This window comes from Amphichorda felina, assembly GCF_050947745.1.
Source record: "Amphichorda felina strain 45539 chromosome Unknown scaffold_4, whole genome shotgun sequence".
In the NCBI taxonomy this organism is placed as follows: Eukaryota; Fungi; Ascomycota; class Sordariomycetes; order Hypocreales; family Bionectriaceae; genus Amphichorda; species Amphichorda felina.
This window is the reverse complement of record NW_028145046.1, coordinates 2,020,731-2,038,144: the sequence shown is the minus strand read 5'-3', so window position 1 is coordinate 2,038,144 and position 17,414 is coordinate 2,020,731. Positions and strand designations below refer to the sequence as shown.

Genomic DNA, 17,414 nt, shown 5'->3' with positions numbered 1-17,414 from the left:
CGGAAGGAGGGGCAGAGCCAGACGGCCTGGCTCATGCAGATATGGCGACAGCGATTGTTGGGGTTCGGGGAGGCGCGGTGAGGATGTTCCAGGCTGGTTGCTCTGCGCTGTGTGCGCTCGCCAAGCGTCAGATTGTAGCGGCGGCGGCGGCGGCGGCGGCGGTGGTGGTGGTGGTGGATGTGGTTGTCTTGGGTTGAGCAGCAGTAGGGTTGGTGGTGGTTGAGGTGCCAGTCGTCATTTGGTGTCCCCTCCACTGTGAGTCCACCCTGCTACCGGATTGGGATGGAGCTGGGAGCCTGGAGCTGGAGGCGTCCCCAACTAAGCCTCTGAGGTTACTGACCAGGAGGTGCCCAACGCCCCGCCAGGTGGCTACTTGGCTGTCCGTGCGCTTACGTCAGGAGACGCGAATCAGTGATCACCGAGGCAAGAGTTACAGAAGTTTGACCTCTTGCCAATCAGGGAAGTATCAATATCATGCTCAATGCACCGCGGGCCAAGTAGTTCGTTTGGTCTTTATGGCCTTGGCGCATAGGGACAGCTGTATGAATTTGCTGTGTCTTTCACTATCACTGCCTATGCGCAATTTATTTTATTTCTATTTTTACTTCATTTTATTGTGCCGGTTGCCTCACACAGCCCTCTTGCCAAAGGCCCGGATGCGCTTGACGCCACCGTCGGGAATAATCTTGAGCTTGATATGCGTCAAGGCCTTGTCCTTGACACTGCTCTCGAAGCCGTGCTCCTGATCGGGGCCCGTCTTGCTCGGGGCCACCACCTCGACCCACCCCTCGGCATCGGCCGGGGGCTCGCCCTCGCCCGTCCACTCGATGCCCTCGACGGCCACCTTCTGGGGGAAGTTGCCCCGGAAGTGCGCCGTGTCGACGACAAAGTTCTGGATGAAGCCTGGCGCGCCCAGGCGGATGATGGTCCAGTCGAAGTGGTCCTTGCCGCGCGACCGCGCCGTCTCCCAGCCGTCGCCCATGTCCTTGCCGCGCCCGGGCAGCAGCAGGTTGTCCTTGGTGCCAAAGTGCTGGTCGCTGCACGAGACGGCCACGCCGCCGTTCTGGGCGGCCGCCAGGTCGAAGATGGCCTCCTTGTCCGCGGGGAAGACGGGCACGGCGTGGCCGAACAGGCGGAAGCGCGCGATGCCGCCATCGGGGTACATGTTGAGGCGCACGTGGGTGTACTGCTTGGCGGTGGGCGCGTCGAGCTTCCAGCCGAAGCGGCGCGAGGGCCCGCACTCGTGGACGCCCAGGATGGTCTCCCACTTGCCGCGGCCTCCCTTCCAGGAGACGACGTCGTCGTCGCTGTCGCTGAAGCAGCCCTCGACGGAGATGGCGGGGGCGTGGTTGCCGGAGAAGTAGGCCGTGTCGACCTCGACGCCCTCGACGGTGCCCGAGGCGACGCCCAGGCGCACGATGACCCAGTCAAAGGGCTCCTGGTTGTGACGGCGCGTCTCCCAGCCGTCGTACCAGGCGCCGGTGAAGACCATCTTGCCAGGCTTGCGGATGGGGGGCGTGGGCGTCAGCAGGTTAGCAGCCTCAGCGAACCACTCGTCTGAGAAGGCCAGAATCTTGCCGCCTAGTGTGCCCGAGACGAGATCTGTGGAAAGTCAGTGACATTTCTCACTATCAGCTATCTTAGGGGGAGACTCACCAATGCAGCTCGAGCGAAAGGTCGGGTCGATGTCGTCGGGCCCCAGCGGGGTGGCCTTGACGGTGTCGAGCTTGTACTCGATCTCATCTGCGATGGACGTCATGTTTACTGACTCGTGGTGTGATGATGTTCTGTGAATTGATCACTGAAGGCAGCTTTTGGTGAAGCAGAGTTTGAGCGCTGCATCTGAGATGGGCGAGGTGGAGGGGGAGGGGAGGTGTCTTATCCATCGGCCACTTCCGACGCCAGCCCCGATGCCAGCCGGCCGCTATCGGGCACCAGCGCGCCCGCATCCACTTCAACCTCATCTATGTGTCAACTGTGAAGTTTTTACTCACTGTCTACAGAACGATTTCATTCAACCTGACTGCGGGATTGAATTTTATGAGCTGTGGGGTAGGCATTCATCCAGGCTGGCTTCCCCGCCATGATGCCCCGCCATGGCCAACCCCCCACCACATCCACGCCATCGACGACAACGATGCATGTGTAGGCATGTCGGCCATGTTAGCCATGTCGGGCATATCTGAGAACTCCCCCAGGCCCATCCCCGCGTAGCTGTCTAGGCCATACCCCATCGGCATGGCCATCGGCGGTTCGCTGATCCCCGTGTGAGTGTCCACGACAGCCAGCTTCTCCAGTATCAGTTCCACGATCCTCGGCGCTATCACAGGCTCTCCCCTCGCCCGCAGCGCCTCCTCGAGCACCTCCCACGCTTGGAGCACCACATTGGTGAACATGGCAAAGGGGGAGCCCGAGGGGCTCCCCATGGACCGGAACCGCGCCTCGAAGTTGTCCGCCATGACCTCCCACCCCCGCCTGGCGTGCTCGCCGAGGGGACGTCGTCGCAGCTCCCCAACAATGTGGATGTATGCCAGGAACGGGAAGTACAGGTGGAGGAGCCACCGGAAACCCGTCATGAGGGGGGAGTTGGACATGTTGGTGTCGCACTCGAGCATGTGAAACACCTGGAGCAGCGCGCCATCACGCTCGGTAGCATCCCCGTCAGCGTCTCCACCCTCGAAGCCTCGGGGATGTCGCGCGTAGTAGTGCATCAGCCGGCTCCGACAGAGGTGTGATCGTGTCATCCAAATGGTGAGGAAGTGGAGCGGGACACGGGGGTCGCAGAACCGGAGGTACTCATCCTCCATCCTCCTGAGCAGCCCCGCCGGGTTGCCGTCCCCAGGGAGGGCCTTGGCGATGGGCTTCAGGGCCGGATTAGTGAATTCGAGGTGGGACGGCGAGTGGCGGATGAACTCGCCCAACTCACCGCACGCGACGGAAAAGATGGCCTCAGTGGCGTTGCGCTGTGCCCTCGGGGGCTCTCCCATCTCCTCGCGGAGTTCTGAGTCGTTGACGTTGAGGGGCACCCTGCAGTCCCACATCGGGTTCAGGACAGAGGTAGTGTGCTCGGCTAGCCTACTGATGCGGTGGTCGAACGTGGCGAGCGACCACCAGAGCCGACGGCGCATCTCGGCCTCGAGCACGCCGTATCTACTTGTCGTCGCCTCGTCGTCAATCCCCATGCGCTGGGCGATGCGGATGGCCACCCCCAGCATGGACGAGAGCGATTGCGGGTCCGTGCTAGAACGGACCGAGACCTGGATAGAGTAAGTAAAAGCCAACAAAAAAGCCAAAGTAATCCAAGACGAAGTACCAGGTATAGATGCAGTGCCGTCAGACAGTCGCGGTCTCTTGTGCGCAGGAAGCCACAGTTTATCAGGGCTTGACGGCATCCAAACTGGTGCCCGGCCAAGAGATGCTCCCTAGACGAGCCAAACTTGGCCTCGCACGCTTCCGGGGAGAGACTGAGAGTGGCCATGCAGTATATGCTAAACATGAGGGCCTCCAGGTCGGGTCCAATATCACCCAAGTTGCTCGCGGCCTCGATGATGCGGGCCTGCAGGGTGGGTGTGTGGGTGACCTTGAGCACGGGGTCGACATTGTCCAGATACGTCTGCCACAGCTGCAAGATGTGGACAGGCTGGGGGTGCAGGGTGGCGAGGTGGACATTGGTGTCGCGCGTGCCCAGGAGGAGATTGTCTTGCACATGGGAATGACAGAAGGTATTTGCGAACACCGGCCCACGGCCATCGTCGTTGTGGGAGGCGCCATCGGTATTGGCAAGTCGGAGCTGCCTCGACATGTCAGCATTTTTTTCTTCATCCACCCCAGCACTCACCATCCACTTACCCCTTGGCGCATGGCGAGCCAGATGTTTCTACTAAGAGTCAGTCATACTTGTAAGCTTGGCATGGACGGCGGTGCGGCGTAGGCCTGTACGTACTTTGCTTCATATGCGCTCTTGTCCTGGGACGGCGTCGAGGCAGACGACGAACCGGCAACACCAGCGCCAGCGTGCCCCTCATCCGACTCACAGGCACCCTCTGCAGAGCCGCCCTCATCCTTGTGGAGCGGCTCGAACTTGACATTGTTCCGGCGCAGCAGGTCCTCGTAGGTGCGCACACGGTCCAGCAGGTCCCTCTCGGGGAAGCGGCGCCTCCGCCTGCGGGCCTGGGTGGCGGGGACGCAGGGCACGCTGTGCCTGGTGCAGTGGGCGCAGGGGAAGCGCCGGTCGCACTTGATTTTGCGCTGCTGGCAGAGCAGGCAGGCGAGGACGCGGCCAGGCGTCGTCGAACGGGGCTCGTTGCTGGTCGGGCGAGATGGGGCTGGGGCCGGGACCGAGACCTTGGGCTCCGGGGTGGGGAGCGTGGTGGTTGGCGATGACATGGCAGCCACCCAGACGTCGACAACAAAGATGGATAAATGATGTGAGCCTCGCACTTCGGGCAATAGGGTCTGTCGAGGGGTGGCCGTTCAAATTCCTCTGCGCCTGGTCATTCTTTCAACAAGCAGTTAATATGTACATAGTAGCTATGTATGGCATGGCTCCTGGGACCTGGGCCAGGCCGGGTCTTTGTAGCCCCCGAGGATCTCCACTTTTCCCGCCGTGCTACCCATTTAGCCCGTGATCATGAGTGATCATGGAGCCCCCCAGCACTTGAATGGCTTCGGGCTTTGCTAACCCCCGACTAACAATTTCCACCTGGCTCGGTCCCGTCTAAGTGACTCTTGTAAGCAGCTCCAGGTCAGCTCGGTCCCGATGCCCACGACACTCGTTCCCGGAGATGGCCATGCCTCCCAGGGCCTGTCTTATTTAAGACCAATTCATTTCCTTGATCTTGTCTTGTTCGTCTCTGTTTTTCTAGGTCGTAAGCATTCATTTCAATTTCATCCAAGCACTGCATCACTGATTCTGTGTGTTCAAACACCATGGCATCCCAACCCTCAGCGACGCCTTCAAGACCCGCGTCGACTTCTGCCAACTCGGTTACATCTGGGAAAACAACCCAGTCTCCCCCTAATACTTCACCAGGAAATGATGCAAGCATCGATGATCACTACAAGCACCAGTCCAGCACGAGGGTCGTCCTCCTGCTGGCCTCGGTCCTGGTCAACATGTTCCTCGTCGCCCTGGACAGGATAATTATCGCAACAGTACGCCCTCCACTACTCATATCCTCACACTCAAACACATCAAATCGCTGACTGACTGGGCCCCAAATAGGCAATCCCCAAAATCACAGACGAGTTCCACTCCCTCTCCGACGTCGGCTGGTACGGCAGCGCATACCTCCTGGCCTCGGCCTCCTTCCAGCTGCTCTTTGGGAAAGTCTACACCTTCTACCCCGTCAAGACGGTCCTGCTCGGTAACGTCGTCCTCTTCGAGCTGGGATCGGCCGTCTGTGGTGCTGCCCCAAACTCCACAGCCTTCATCATCGGCAGGGCCATTGCTGGAGTCGGCGCCGCAGGCATCTTCTCCGGATCGGTACGCTGGCCATCTCCCCCTCGCCTCTTTTGCTTGACCGCTGACCAACTAGATTGTATGTATCGTCTATGCCGTCCCCCTGGAGAAGCGCCCCCGTATCCAGGGCCTCTTTGGTGCCCTCTTCGGCCTCGCGTCCATCCTGGGGCCCCTCATCAGCGGCGCCTTCACCTCCCACGTCACATGGCGGTGGTGCTTCTACATCAATCTCCCCTTTGGCGCCATCGCCATCGTCGTCATCGCCTTCTGCCTCAAGGTTCCCGATCGGGACACCACAAAGCTCCCCTGGACCAAGAAACTATCACATCTGGACGCCCCGGGCACGACGGCGCTCATCCCGTGTGTTGTCTGTCTCTTGCTGGCGCTCCAGTGGGGTGGCCAGGAATATGCCGTGAGTCGCCCGCTCCTAAAATCCAAGTACCTTCTTTTTTTCTTCAATATGCTGACAGTCTGTAGTGGAGCAACGGGCGTATAATAGCTCTGCTGACGATCATGGGGGTGCTGGCCATTGCTTTCGTTGCCGTCCAGATCTTCCTTCCCAAGACTTCGACGATCCCTCCAAGGATCTTTAAGCAGCGGAGCATCATCGCCGGCTGCTGGGCAACCCTATGCATAGGCTCGTCAATGTACATCTTTGGTGAGCATAGTCACACGAAGAGATCCCCTCCACATATCATCACACGACTGACCATTTTCTTCTGGCAGTGTACTTCCTGCCCATATGGTTCCAGTCCATCCTCGGCGTCTCGGCCGTAGACTCGGGCATCCGGCTCCTCCCCCTGATGCTCTCCATGGTGCTGGCCACCATCGCCAACGGCTTCTTCACGCAAAGGATCGGCTACTACACGCCCTCGGCCATCGCCGGCACCTGCATCATGTGCGCCGGCGCGGGCCTCCTCACCACCCTCGGGGTCGACGCCGGCAGGGCCCGCTGGATCGGGTACCAGATCCCCTACGGCTTCGGCCTGGGGCTGGCCTTCCAGGCGCCCAACCTGGCGGCCCAGACGGTCCTGACCACCGTCGACGTGCCCGTCGGGACGTCGCTCATGTTCTTCATGCAGCTCCTCGGGGCCGCCATCTTCGTCTCCGCGGGCGAGAACGTGCTCGCCAACCAGCTGGCCCGCAGGCTGTCCGCCCTGCCCGGGTTCGACGGCGCCGCGGGGGGGCAGGTCGCGTCCGGCGGGGCGACGTCGCTGATCAGCTCGCTGCCCGAGGGGCTGAGGGTGCCCGCGCTGGAGGCGTACAACCAGGCGCTGAGGCAGGTGTTCCTGATCGGGCTGGTCATGAGCTGCCTGACCATCCTGGGGACCGCGGGGCTGGAGTGGAGGAGCACGCAGAAGAAGAAGAAGCCAGCAGTGACTGAAGAAGAGGAGGGGGGATCTGCGGCGACGACGGTGGCAGAGGGCGAGGAGAAGGAGTCTGTAAAGGTTTAGCGAGTTTCTCTCATGTCTCCCCCCATATTACATCTCCGCTCTAGATAGTATAGATTTCCTTCTTAATAAAATAGACCCTGGGATATGATTCACAAAAGTTGTTAAGCCGAGATATAGTAGACCTTGTTGAGTACCTACGAGCGGAATACGTCTGCTTCAGTCATACTTAGTAGTAGATTGGCTACCCTGGAGCCCACCCTGCAGCTAGCTATACTCATAGCTAACAGAGACTAGTATTGTTGTTGCCTGCTAAAGATGCGACGCTGTATCAAATAAAACACGTGGTTCACCTTGGGGACTTACACTGGCGTGCAACCGTGCCCTGAGTTGCTCGCGATGGAATGCGTTGCCTCCTTCATCTGGTTCTGTCGTTGGTATCGAGAAGCCTGGATGCGGGGATCGTCCCCAGACACTGGACGATTGGAAATCCCACATGCTGATTGGTCAGAGCTGTCGCAGGCGCCTGCGACACCTCACATTGTGAGCCGCTGCCCGTCATCGATCCCCTGTAGCACCTCATGGCATTCGGCGTTCACTCGGTGTCCCGTCTCCCCTCCTTCAAATCTTACCGTCGCCGTTTTGCCTTCGTCTGTCGGCGCTTAAAGCCTCCAGTATTCCCTATCTTTCCCATCTTGGGCTGCTGACCGTCGAACGAGTCCCTGCCCTGATCACAAAGCTCCCCGTCGTGCCTGCGTCATCATCTCCAGAGTGGGGTCGATCTGATAGTACTAGCAGTCCATAGTCAAGGGAGCTTCAGCACTCAACACCGTCATCAACCGCACAATGGCCAGCGCTACGGGGATTCCGGAAAGGCCACCGGCCGACGATGCTATCATCGACGCCGGCGGCCGCGAGACGGAGCCTCTGCTCGGCCGTCCTGGCGATGCCGCTCAGCACAGCGGCCAGTCTTTCCTCAAGAACCTGGTGCTCGGTGAGTTGGGCAACTGCCTACGTGACCGCCCGTTTCCCGCCTGGTGTCTCTGACCTCTCTTGCGCCCAGGCACCGGCGTGCTCGCCCAGTTCGGCGTCATCATCCTCTTCGTCCTCATCTGGGTCAGCGTCTTCACCAAGCCCCTCATCCTCTTCTCTGGCCACCCGCTGGCGCAGTCCCTCGGCATCTTGACGCTGGTCCAGTCCATCCTCGCGCTGCAGCCCACGCACACGCCCGAGCAGAAGCGCCTGGGACGGGGCGTCCACGCGTCGCTCAACCTCCTGGCGTTCCTGTTCCTCGTCGCCGGCGTCGTCATCATCGAGTACAACAAGCTGGCTAGCCACGGCGCCCACTTCCACTCGGTGCACGGCTACCTCGGCGTCATCACCTCCATCGTCCTCGCCCTCCAGTACCTCGTCGGCTTCACCATGTGGGCCACGCCGCGGCTCTACGGCGGCGTCGACAACGCCAGGGCCCTGTACAAGTACCACCGCTGGAGCGGCTACCTGGTCCTCGTGCTGCTGCTGGCCACCGTCGCGGCCGCTACGCAGACCTCGTACAACGAGGCCGTCCTCAAGATCAAGCTCTGGTCGGTGCTGCTGCTATCCGTGCTCATCCTGGCGGGCGTCATCCCGCGCATCCAGAAGCACAAGCTGGGGTTCAGCGGTCCGGCTAGCTCCACCTGAACTGACCACCTGTGGCTGCCTTTTTTTTTTTTTTTTGCACGTTTGTGCGGCACATGATTGACGGGGGCCTGAAGCACGGCTTTGTTGCGCATCTTGGGAAGCATTCTTGGGAAGGAGGGGTTCGCAGTGAGTGAGCGAGCCGTCTGTCAGTGTCAGCCAATGATGACGCTTACCTGCATTTGTGCGCAGGTCGCTGCGCTGTCAGAGTCGGCCGATCAAACCCGCGCTGAGGATGCCGTAATGGAGGTTTTTGGATCAGCGCGGGGAGCGGTGCGGTGTCGGTGGTTTGCCCTTATCCGACCCGCGTTCTCCTGTGGGTTGCCGGTTTTGGGTAGGATCAGATCAATATAAGGGTTCTGCGCATGTTTTAAAAAAAAGTTGATTGCACTTCCGGCAGTGTCCCATTCGGCAGTGTCTCAAGACATGGCATTTTCTGGTTGGAAAGATCGAATTGATAGATCGGCGATGCTGTGTCGTGAGTCGTGACTAGAGCGTGGGGGGGACTTGCAAAAGGCCCCAGAGGGAGGATGAGAAGGCGCAAGATGGCCCAGAAGCGCAGTCGAATATTCTATGCTGCAGGATGGGGGGTTTTGGTGGGTTGCTTTGCGGGTTCCCGGGTCCTCTGGGCTGGCGGTTGTGGCTGATTTTGGTGTCTGGTGATGCTTTGATGGCGTGCATGGCTTGGGCTGCCTTGCCCATAAACAGTCTGAAACCATGGCCCCGGGAGGGTTTGGTCCGTCTGGGGTGGGTTTCCAAGTTGGCGATGAAGCCAAGGATATTACTCGTAGACGTATGGTACGTACCTTGGGTTATATTGCCTCGCTCGTCGACACCGTAAATCGGACACGTGTCTAGGGCTGTCCCACAATATAGTGCGTCGGTGCGCTGGTGATACTAGTATTACTGGGCTGACAGCAGATGCGCTGGAAAAGAGGCAACTGGGATCCGGGGGCTCTGACGGTCTGACCGACCCGACGTCACTGATGTAATTGTGCGCTTCAGCCGTTGTGCGACGTCATGCTTCGAGCGCTGCCGACTTCAGGGGCCGCCTAATTAGGTGGCATCATTACGAGTGCGCCTCGGGGGAAAGGGGGAACAAGCAGTCCCCATTTTGATGGGAATCCGTAGGTAATCACCAGAGAGACTTTTGATCTGCACCGTTATGGGTTCAGGACAGCGCAATGTTCGATGGTGGGTTGGGGCCTTCCTTGGGCTTAACGGTGAGGTGCGCTATGGAGTACGAGTACCGGCGTCGCGGCTTTCTTTTGCCCTCAGTGACGCAAACTGGGCTGGCACCAACAAGCTGGGGTGCAGGCGGGTGGCTGACATCCATCAAGCGAGTCACGACACCAACTCGACCGCTTCGATTAATATTGATTGGTGCGACTCGCCATAATGCCGCGAGAAAGGCCGCCCATCCGGAGCTTAGGATAGTAGTACTGTGTACGTGCAAAGTCGCTCGTATGGGTTGCGGCTACGAATAAAAAGTCTTGTGTCCCTAGCATTTGGCCGGCCTTGGCTGACCTGACTTGTTTGGGGGCCGGGGGGGGGGGGGGGAGAAGATCGTGCATCCTCTCCGTGTCTATGGACTACTCGTGCCTATTCGTACATACGGGCATCTGACATCTCTGGCGGTCCCGGGTGCTCTAAGAGGCCCGAGGAGGATCGGGAAGCGATACTACCTGCATGCACTTGGGTCCTAGCGATTAATTGCCTCCTAAGTTGGTGCGCCGGCGACGATGATCCATGGCCAGGTGGCCTGGCCTGGCCGGGGGTCGTGTCCTGTACATTGTAGCTCGCCACGACGACGCGCGCTGGATCCCATTCCTCGCGCTGGTGTGTTCTTGTCCCGTCTTTTGCTTCTTCTGCTGGTGTACGGAATGATGGATAGGAGAGAAGAAAAAAAATTCAATGAGACGGCTACAGCCCATTGTCCCGTTATGTACTATTGGTCGTGGTCCAATGGTTGGACGAAGCCGTGGTCGCCTTCAAGCAGTCTTTGGTCGATCGCGCTCGCCTACGTCATCGCAGACCGCTCCCACAACACCCCTGGCGCTGGCAGTTGGCAGGCGCGGCTGGGCACTGGGCTACTGGCGCCGGTGGCTTCTGGTTTTCTGGTAGTGCGCTGAAACCCCCCCCCCCAGGCTGCCAAACCACCAAAGCCCACTCGCTACTCGCCCACCTGACCTCAAACCTCCATGTCACCTCACTTCATCTTACCTCGCAGTCTCCGCTCGCCGTCGCCCAGAATCCCAACTCGATAACCTCCCCCCCCTCCAGAAAAAATCCTCGTCTGCCTTTGGGTGATCCGGTCGCACGTCCAGCGCATGCGCCTCGTCGTAGGCGTAACCGTCTCCTCGTTTCCTACCCAACGGTTCTTGTTTTGGATGCGATATTAGCCCTTCCAACGGGGATGTGGCACCTTGCCTGGACGTCCACGGTGCCACCGCGATCTCGACCTCCACGCTCCTCCCCCCTCCCCCTGGAGGCATGCCTGGCCTCAGCTTATCGCCAGTTGACCAGCGATCAACTCCCTCGACCACCCCCCGACCCGATTCTTCCATCCAGCCCGCTCCCCCCGTCCCTGAGTGTCTTGAAACACCCAGCGTGACGACCTCGACCGACGCACGACATGGGCGTCTAGCCTCGCCTGATGCATCTCTGGCTCCAAATGCGCGTGATGCAATGTTGGGTGACTTCAACTCGACGCCCATACCCTCTCTCCCCGCCGATTCTGCGTCGAAAGCGTCCCAGATGGCCACCGCCGGCGGTGACTGGCCCTCGAGCCCAGCCAAACTCTCACCACGGGCCAGGGACGCAGGCGGCCCTGGTAGTACCATCCCGGATGAGCAGATTTCACAAAGCTCGGGCACCTCGCAAAGATCCCTCAATGAATACAGAGAGAAGTTGGCCCGGGACCTCGAGCGGAGAGAGCTGTCAGCCAGAGGACTCATACTTAATCCCTTTGACAACCGGGTCTCACCCATCCAGGAGGAAGGTATGTCGATACCGGCAGCGCTGAACACGACGGCCACCAACGCCTCCACGGAATCCAACATGACTATCCGTGGTGGAATGACGCCAGCCTATGTCGCCAACACTCCGTCATATCCGTTCCCCAGGATGGCGGCTGGGGGATATGGCCACAAGTCGCTCGCTTTCCAGTCCTCAGGAGGTGGTACTCGCCCATCACACGCGGCATCATTTGAGCCGTCGACCGGAGCACACGACAGGGTCTTGTCCAACAATTCAACCCCCGCATCTACCTTTACCTTCAACCCCCCGGGCACCTCGCCCCAGGCTGAGAATTTCGACTTCGCCACACCAAATCTGTACGACCTCTCGCTGATGCTGTCTGCTGAGCCTGGCTTGGATGCGTGGTGGAACACTGTAGTGCAGATCATGAGAGACGTCTACAAGGCCGAGAGAGTAACGCTTGCTGTCCCTGCTGATGCCACCGATATTGAAAATGTGCCTTGGGGCCAGAAGGCCACGTATAACGAGCACGAAGTTGATGACTTCAGCTTGGGGTACCTCGGGAAATTGGACAGCGGCCAGCCCACGAGTGACCAAGCGACCCCAGGGAGCCTTCCGAGCCGGGATGACGGCTCCAAATCCACCACCCCGATGCGACCAGGACTTTCCTCCCGCCACTCGTTCCCAGACTACGAAGACGGGAGAAACCAATTGCACGACCAAAACTCTGCTGCGGCTTCTCGACGGCCGCCATACTCGAACAGAAGAAGCATGAGTCATTTGACCCAGGGGCAGGCGGCCCAGGAACAACCGAAGGACCAGGCGCAGTTGAGCACGGGTGCCCTCGAAGTCCACGACCTTTTGGAAGGAGACCAGACTGTTCCCGGCTGGGAAGCTCCCCTCGCACTTGAGAGGAAGAACCGGGGTAGAGTTTTGCCTGTCCTCCAAGCTCTGGGCTATGAAGCCGATCCCCTCATCGACCACGCAGGCGTTATTAGAGTGCTGGAGAGGGGCAAGGCTGTCACGCTGACCAGAACATACCCTTATCTTGGGACTGCCGTGGGACGCGAGGCTCAGAAAGCGGTCGCGAAGCCCTCCACCGTCGAGCCCTCCAAGAAGTCGGGGAGGCAGCGAGCGGAGTCCACCTCCAAGCTCTCATCTATTTTTGGAGGACCTGCTACCTCTCGCGGATCGACGGAGAAGGGCGGACGGTTGGATGAGGAGATGCCACGTCCACCTACGCCCAAATATGAGGAATACGAGCAGGCGCCGCCATCCCCATGGTCACAGTCGCCTGCCCCGTCTCCGGCCGTCCGTACCGACACCAAGGAGAACCCTTTCTTCACTGACGCCACCGTGGATGAGGAGTCGTTCAATCCTGGGTCGCCCCCGACGAATTATACCGGCATGCGCCCGCCCGAAGCCATAGGCGTCGAAAATTCCTGGACTGTTCTACATATACCTCTCACTCACATCTTGCAATCGAAACGCAACCGCGCGTTCAGACTGAACAGCGCCGCCGTGGGCCAGAGGTTCCAGTCCCAGACCAACGATGAAGCCGACGCAGGGGGTAGATTGGGAGGTGGCTCCGATTCGGAGAGCACAAACAGCATCAAAGCAGCTCCCATCGCAATCCTGTCCATCCTGACCCCTATAATTCCTTATCCCTCCAACCTACGCCACTCCTTGGAGAACTTAGCCCCTCACCTAGCAACATCCTTCTCTCTTTGTCGGCATTACCAGAATTTGGAGACAGAGTTGGCTGGGATACAGCGGCGGCGGCCTTCAACCACGGGCTTCGGAGCTGTCGCGCCCGATGGACGACCATTAGCCAGCGCTCCATACCCAGCTGGGGGCGATATCGCGCTCCAGCCGTCAAATGGTGGGAGCATCACGAGTCCGAGCGACTATTCCGCCTTTTCGAAGAGCATAACTGGCTCGCCCGCTGGAACTCCCGGATGGGAACAAGGATCCCTGAGTAGCATAGCTGACAAGCGACAGCCAGCTGCCAGCCCGGCGGCAGCCTCTCATGGGGGGGAGAGCTACTTCAGCAGCAAGCACCGACCAGCAGCACCGGTCCGGCATGAGACATTCGGACCGGGAGGCCAAAGTAGGGTTACCTCGAAAGACAGCTCCCCTACCGACAGGCGGCACTCTCGCTTATCGGCCACGAAGTCTTCCCAGGACATATTCAGCCCCAGCGAACCCACTGATAGACAGACCGCCGACACAGGCGATTTGGCGGTGAGTGCTACCGTGAAGCCGTCCTCGAGAGGCACACAGGGAAGCGGGTCGAACGCCAACGCTGCGGATGAACCACTAGAGGATCTTAGAGACAGGGTATCGGAGCTTTCAAGGCACGATCATGGCTTTGCCTCTCACGGCCATACAATGCTTCATAGCTACGGTGCCGACTTTGCTTCCACGTTCCAATCGTTACCCCCCAGTTCGATGGTCAGCAGACCGCCACCAGCAGTATCGTCATCGGGACGGCCCCTGTCTTATGTGTCATCCGCTGCAGATATGCCGCCACCGTCGGACAGGCTCAAGGGGCTGATGCTTGATGCGCTGCCCGCTCATGTTTTTGTGGCTCTTCCCCAGACGGGCGAGATCGTCTGGGTGAATAGTCGTTACCTGTCTTACCGTGGGCAGACCGTGGCAGACTTGACGGAAGACCCGTGGAGTAGTATTCACCCGGACGACTGCGACGAGTACTTGAAGGCATGGGGGCATTCCTTGCGCACTGGGGAGCAGTTCTCAACGACGGTCCGGATTAAACGCTTCGATGGGCAGTACCGATGGTTCCATGCCAGGGCTGTTGCCTCAAAAGACAAGCGAGGGGTCATTATGCAGTTCCTTGGCTCCTACATGGACATCCATGACCAACACATTGCCGAGTTGAAGGCGGCCAGACAAGAGGAGATAGAAGCTTCAGAGGCCAAACATCGACTCCTGGCTAACCTGATACCCCAGATCATTTTCACAGCAACTAAGGAAGACGGCATCACGTTTGCAAACGAACAGTGGCTGTCATACACTGGCCAGAGCTTTGATGACTCTCTCGGTCTTGGGTTCTTGGACTTTGTCCATCCCGATGATCTGGCTAAGTGCCGCATCCCTGTCGATCAGCCGCCGACGCCGTTGGGCCAAAGTCCGGCGAAGAAGAGAAATCAGGAGTCACTCTATTCAGAAGCTGGGTCCTCAAGTACCACCCGACCATCTAGATCGCCGGGTACGCCAGATAAGAGTCTGCGCGGCGTCCATAAGGCGCTGTCCAGACACAATAGCTCTGGAAACTCGTCCGTCTACGAGCTACCCTCGGCGGATTTGACTGAGCTCGAGAGAAAGGGAATTATCAAGGTCTCAAAGGACAGCAATGGACGAGAGTCATATACGACCGAGGTCCGCCTTCGCTCCAAGACTGGGGAATACAGGTGGCATCTGATCCGATGTGTTCAAATTGAAGTCGATACGATTGACTTTGGCCGCGGCGCTAGCTCCTACTTTGGCTCGGCTACAGACATCAACGACCATAAGATCCTGGAAACGAAGCTCAAAGAAGCCATGGAGTCCAAGAGCCGATTCCTCAGCAACATGTCTCACGAAATTCGCACGCCCCTCATTGGTATATCAGGCATGGTCAGCTTCCTTCAAGACACCGTTCTGAACGAGGAGCAGCGGGACTATACCAATACCATCCAGACGAGCGCTAATAGTTTGATCATGATTATCAACGACATACTCGACCTATCCAAGGTCGACGCGGGCATGATGAAGCTGAAGTACGAATGGTTCCACACACGATCGTTGATTGAAGACGTCAATGAGCTGGTGTCGACAATGGCCATCGCGAAGGGCCTTGAGCTAAATTATCTGGTGGAAGCTGACGTACCAGCCTGGGTCAAGGGCGACAAGGTCCGCATTCGCCAGGTTCTGCTCAACGTCATCGGCAATGCTATCAAGTTTACCTCCCAGGGCGAGGTCTTCAGTCACTGTAAAGTGCACAGGGAAGACAACGGGGAGAACTCGGATCACGAAATCATGCTCGAGTACGCCATCATTGACACTGGCCAAGGGTTTACCGAGCAGGAGGCGGAGCTTATATTCAAACCGTTTAGCCAGATCGACGGGAGCAGCACCAGGCAACACGGTGGAAGTGGCCTTGGGCTCGTCATTTCCAAACAGCTGGTCGAGCTGCATGGGGGCCAGATGGGCGGCACAGCCACTCCAGGTAAAGGCTCCAAGTTTGTCTTCACTGCACGGTTCGCACTACCAACGCCTGAGGATCATCCCGATCTCCCTGGGAGCCCATCGTCCATAGCACACTCTACAGCCTCGGGACCAACCTCGACAGAAAATGTCCCTGCAAGCTTCCAGGCGTTGCCTCCCCCAAAGCATCTGCGCGATGCCGAGGAAGCCCACGTCGTGAGCACGGATCCGGAGTTTGCGTCCCCCAGTGGCGGTTCAAACGGTAGTTCGGACCCGTCGCTTCATTCAAACAGATCGCACATCACGGAGAAGTCGTCTATGACCTCTGTCAACACGGGCTTAGCTCGCTTCAGTGAGGCTGCCAAGGCCAGCGGTCAGGACCTTTCCCAAATGAACCTGGACATGCCATCTGGGAGGAGCTCGCCAGGGAGGACAACAATTCTCTCCCACCCTGGCCAGCCATCGACAGAGGACTTGCGTCCTCCAATGTACTCAATCCTCATCATTTGCCCGCAGAAGTACAGCCGCGAGGCGACAACACAGCATATTGAGATGACCCTGCCAGGAGATGTGCCACATCAGATCACACCGCTTGGTAGTGTCGAGGAGGCCCAGCAGTTCATTAGCGGAAACGATCCTATCAAGTTTACCCACATTGTCATCAACCTTGGGTCGGCAGAGGCTGTTGTAAATCTGATGGACCGGATATCCAAATCCCAGAAGATTGACAAAACGACGATCCTTGTTCTCTCCGACTCGGTTCAGAGACAAGCTGTCTTGAAACTCGCTGCCGATACACCCCACAGCAAACTCTTCTCTGAGAACCAAGTCACATTCATCTACAAGCCCGTCAAACCGTCACGATTCGCCGTCATCTTCGACCCGGACAAGATGCGGGATCTCAGCATTGACCGAAACAGGTCAACGGCCCAGCAGATGGTGGAGACGCAAAAGGCCAGCTACTTGGAGATTGAGAAGCGAATGGGCAACAAAGGGTACAAGGTTCTACTGGTGGAAGACAACCCGGTCAACCAGAAGGTTCTGATGAAGTACCTCAACAAGATCGGGGTTGACGTCGACATCGCGGTGGATGGCGCTGAGTGCACCGACATGGTTCTATCTAAACCCCACAACCACTACTCGCTGATTCTGGTACGTCGCCCTTGGACAATCTCTACCCCGTGACACAAAAGCTAACACGGATACGTAGTGCGACCTTCACATGCCCCGCAAGGATGGCTACCAGGCCTGCCGTGAGATTCGCCAGTGGGAGAGGGCGGGCAACTCTCCCAGCATGCCCATCATTGCTCTGTCGGCCAACGTCATGTCCGACGTGCAGGATAAGTGTGTCGCGGCGGGATTCAGTGACTACGTCACTAAACCAGTTGACTTCATCGATCTCAGCAGGGCCATGGCCAAGTTCTTCTGAAGCCCTAGGCAGCTATACACGAAACATTCTACCTCGAAATCAGAGTTCGCGCCTTGCACTCTGATCACCTCGAGTACGAACGCATGCACGATTGTGCGAGGGCTCTGCCCCTTGCATGCTACATTACGGCTATAGACAAAAGCAGGAGGACATAGAACGGGAACCCCCAAACCGGATATTTTAATCCCCTTACCACCTTCACCACGCCGAATCCGCCCTGTTCCCGAGCCACGACAACCCTCCTTCCTTTGGCGTCGCATCAACGTCC

At 58.6% G+C, this 17,414-nt stretch overlaps 5 protein-coding genes across 5 annotated transcripts; 3 read left to right on the top strand and 2 right to left on the bottom strand.

The window, feature by feature from the left end:
• Positions 1-628: 628 nt before the first annotated feature.
• On the bottom strand, positions 629-1,759 carry ALC1 (allantoicase; the record flags this gene model as incomplete). The annotated part of the gene is made up of 2 exons (XM_083193859.1): positions 629-1,602; positions 1,657-1,759. 2 exons carry the CDS (start codon positions 1,757-1,759, stop codon positions 629-631), a joined length of 1,077 nt encoding a protein of 358 aa, XP_083050807.1.
• A 301-nt stretch (positions 1,760-2,060) lies between these two features.
• On the bottom strand, positions 2,061-4,386 carry ACO1O0_004419 (uncharacterized protein; the record flags this gene model as incomplete). The annotated part of the gene is made up of 4 exons (XM_083193858.1): positions 2,061-3,257; positions 3,314-3,790; positions 3,850-3,877; positions 3,944-4,386. The coding sequence occupies 4 exons, from the start codon at positions 4,384-4,386 to the stop codon at positions 2,061-2,063; spliced, it is 2,145 nt and encodes a 714-aa protein (XP_083050806.1).
• Positions 4,387-4,929: 543 nt separating this feature from the next.
• ACO1O0_004418 (major facilitator superfamily domain-containing protein) lies at positions 4,930-6,915 on the top strand (the record flags this gene model as incomplete). The annotated part of the gene is made up of 5 exons (XM_083193857.1): positions 4,930-5,154; positions 5,225-5,485; positions 5,538-5,873; positions 5,939-6,119; positions 6,188-6,915. 5 exons carry the CDS (start codon positions 4,930-4,932, stop codon positions 6,913-6,915), a joined length of 1,731 nt encoding a protein of 576 aa, XP_083050805.1.
• Positions 6,916-7,698: 783 nt separating this feature from the next.
• Positions 7,699-8,532, top strand: ACO1O0_004417 (eukaryotic cytochrome b561-domain-containing protein; the record flags this gene model as incomplete). Its single annotated transcript, XM_083193856.1, has 2 exons — positions 7,699-7,846; positions 7,916-8,532. The coding sequence occupies 2 exons, from the start codon at positions 7,699-7,701 to the stop codon at positions 8,530-8,532; spliced, it is 765 nt and encodes a 254-aa protein (XP_083050804.1).
• A 2,754-nt stretch (positions 8,533-11,286) lies between these two features.
• On the top strand, positions 11,287-17,146 carry ACO1O0_004416 (putative histidine kinase HHK2p; the record flags this gene model as incomplete). The annotated part of the gene is made up of 2 exons (XM_083193855.1): positions 11,287-16,869; positions 16,928-17,146. 2 exons carry the CDS (start codon positions 11,287-11,289, stop codon positions 17,144-17,146), a joined length of 5,802 nt encoding a protein of 1,933 aa, XP_083050803.1.
• Positions 17,147-17,414: the final 268 nt, after the last annotated feature.